Genomic DNA, 1946 nt, shown 5'->3' with positions numbered 1-1946 from the left:
AAGCTGTTGAAGCCTTTACACAGCTCGACTTGGAGGACTCCATTTCTGAGCGGCAAAAGTGCTTTGAAATTTGGTTCAAACGCATGCGGAAGTGTATTGACTTTCAAGGAGAATATTGGGAAAACCAATAAAGCCATTTTCGCTATTATTTTATTCTGTTTTCATGATTGGGGCAATTCGAATTGCGCTTTAAACAAAACAAAAAAAGTTTTGAACTCCATTTCATTTTCCATTCATTTCCTATAGTTTAACATTTTTAATAATAAGTATATTTCATACATTCATTACTGCAGTAATATTGGAATTTCCTCTATATTCACATCAGTAGCCAGCTTAAAATTTCAAAGAAATTTTACCTAAAACGGTGTGAAAACAGATATTTATTGAAATCACTTGCATCTCTCAATTTTTCCTGGTCTGACTTTCGCTCCTTGAACTTATCGTACCACTCAACTAATGGCGCGTATTTCTGTTTTTCTTCGGCATTAAGATTCGAAAAAAATTTGTCCTCCAATTTGGCAAGTTTCTTCACCGTTTTTTCCAACGCAGCGTCTATGCGTTCCATATAAACTTTCAAATCGATTTTATCAAACAGTTCCTTCAGCACAGCGACATCACTTTCGGACAACCCATTAAAAACCATCTTTGAAAAATCATCGTACAAACCTGAAAATTCTTCTAAAATATCAGATCTTTCCCCAATGTATTCGAAAGAGATTGGCGACATATCGAGCTCGTCTATGTCTTTCTTTAAACGATTCATTCGCGTTATGTACCGCTGGATGCCCGCGCTCTTCTCATCGGGTAGTGTACTCAATGTTTTCAGTGAGACTTCTAGGAAGTCATGGCTTATATTTATAACAGCATTCGAAAATTTTTGTAAGTCTATGTAGTTCGACATTAACAGGCGAAACACTTTTGTATCATTAAAGCCGAGAAGAGTCATTAACTCATCGGGGTACTCCGATTCGGATTCACTTTCCTCTGAACTTATGTCTGCTGCATTGGCATCTAAGGACTTGGCTTCGTTAGGACCGATCGTTGTTGAACCTTCATTTGTGTTGACTGTTGCGCCTTCTGCCCCATCGGCTGCTGAGGATTTGACAGGTACTGCGTCAGCGCCCTGAAAGAGAGTAAAATTTAATAGAAATTTGGGGGAAAGAAGCAAGTAAACGACAAATATGTAGGCACTCTTACTTGTAAAGCCAGGCAAATGCCTAGAATTAGTATTGCATGCAACTTTGCCATATTACCGCAGCTGCACTTGCATCTGGAGAGACGGCTCCAATGTGAATGTTGTGGCTATCTGAATATGCGCTGTTTATAAATCTATTTTTTGCATTTATTATAAACACTTACCACTTTTATTATTTTTCATAGTTTCCCAATACTTATTTGATGATGCACCGCGTCTCTCACAAACATTTAGTCTGCTAGACTAGAACAATTAAAAACTGGTTTTTATGCAAGTAACTGCGAAAGACATCTATTTGTTTTCCCGGTTTTAAAAACGTGAGCACATTTTTTTTTATTAATTGCACAATTCACTCATTTACATAGTAATTCTGTGGCGTGCACACCGGGTTGAAAAATATTGATAACAAATGCGCATCATAAAAAAGCTATAAAAAGTGATGATCGGGGGCGGCATAAAACTGTAGGTCACTCCATTGGGGAAACAACAGCAAGTGTATGCCACAGATAGGAGGAGGAGCTCGCCCAAACACCAACAAAAGTGATTGAGAATGTATATATATACCTATATATGTATATACACATACATAAGTATTTATATATACACTAAGTGCCATAAGCCTGCGCGTCTTTGCGCGTAGTTGAAAAACTAACACGAATTTTTTATTTTTTTTTTTTAATATTTTTTTTTTAATTATAAAGGGTGGTTGAGTTTCAAGGGCTGGTGTTGATTTTGAATGAAATACCGGATT

The 1946-nt window shown here is 36.8% G+C and overlaps 1 protein-coding gene across 1 annotated transcript; it reads right to left on the bottom strand.

Moving 5' to 3' along the window:
• Positions 1 to 216: 216 nt before the first annotated feature.
• Positions 217 to 1312, bottom strand: LOC129247380 (uncharacterized). Its single transcript, XM_054886491.1, has 2 exons — positions 1198 to 1312; positions 217 to 1123 (listed from the first exon to the last, which is right to left on the bottom strand). Exons 1-2 carry the CDS (start codon positions 1246 to 1248, stop codon positions 353 to 355), a joined length of 822 nt encoding a protein of 273 aa, XP_054742466.1. The 5' UTR covers positions 1249 to 1312; the 3' UTR covers positions 217 to 352.
• Between the last annotated feature and the right edge of the window lie 634 nt (positions 1313 to 1946).

Source organism: Anastrepha obliqua, chromosome 5, assembly GCF_027943255.1.
Source record: "Anastrepha obliqua isolate idAnaObli1 chromosome 5, idAnaObli1_1.0, whole genome shotgun sequence".
NCBI classification, from domain to species: Eukaryota; Metazoa; Arthropoda; class Insecta; order Diptera; family Tephritidae; genus Anastrepha; species Anastrepha obliqua.
This window is presented reverse-complemented; position numbering and strand designations above follow the sequence as displayed.

Coding starts and splice junctions, on each gene's coding strand:
- LOC129247380 (XM_054886491.1), bottom strand. CDS start 1,248: ATGGCAAAGTTGCATGCAATACTAATTCTAGGCATTTGCCTGGCTTTA. Junction 1,124..1,197: donor GCATTTGCCTGGCTTTACAA/GTAAGAGTGCCT, acceptor ACTCTCTTTCAG/GGCGCTGACGCAGTACCTGT.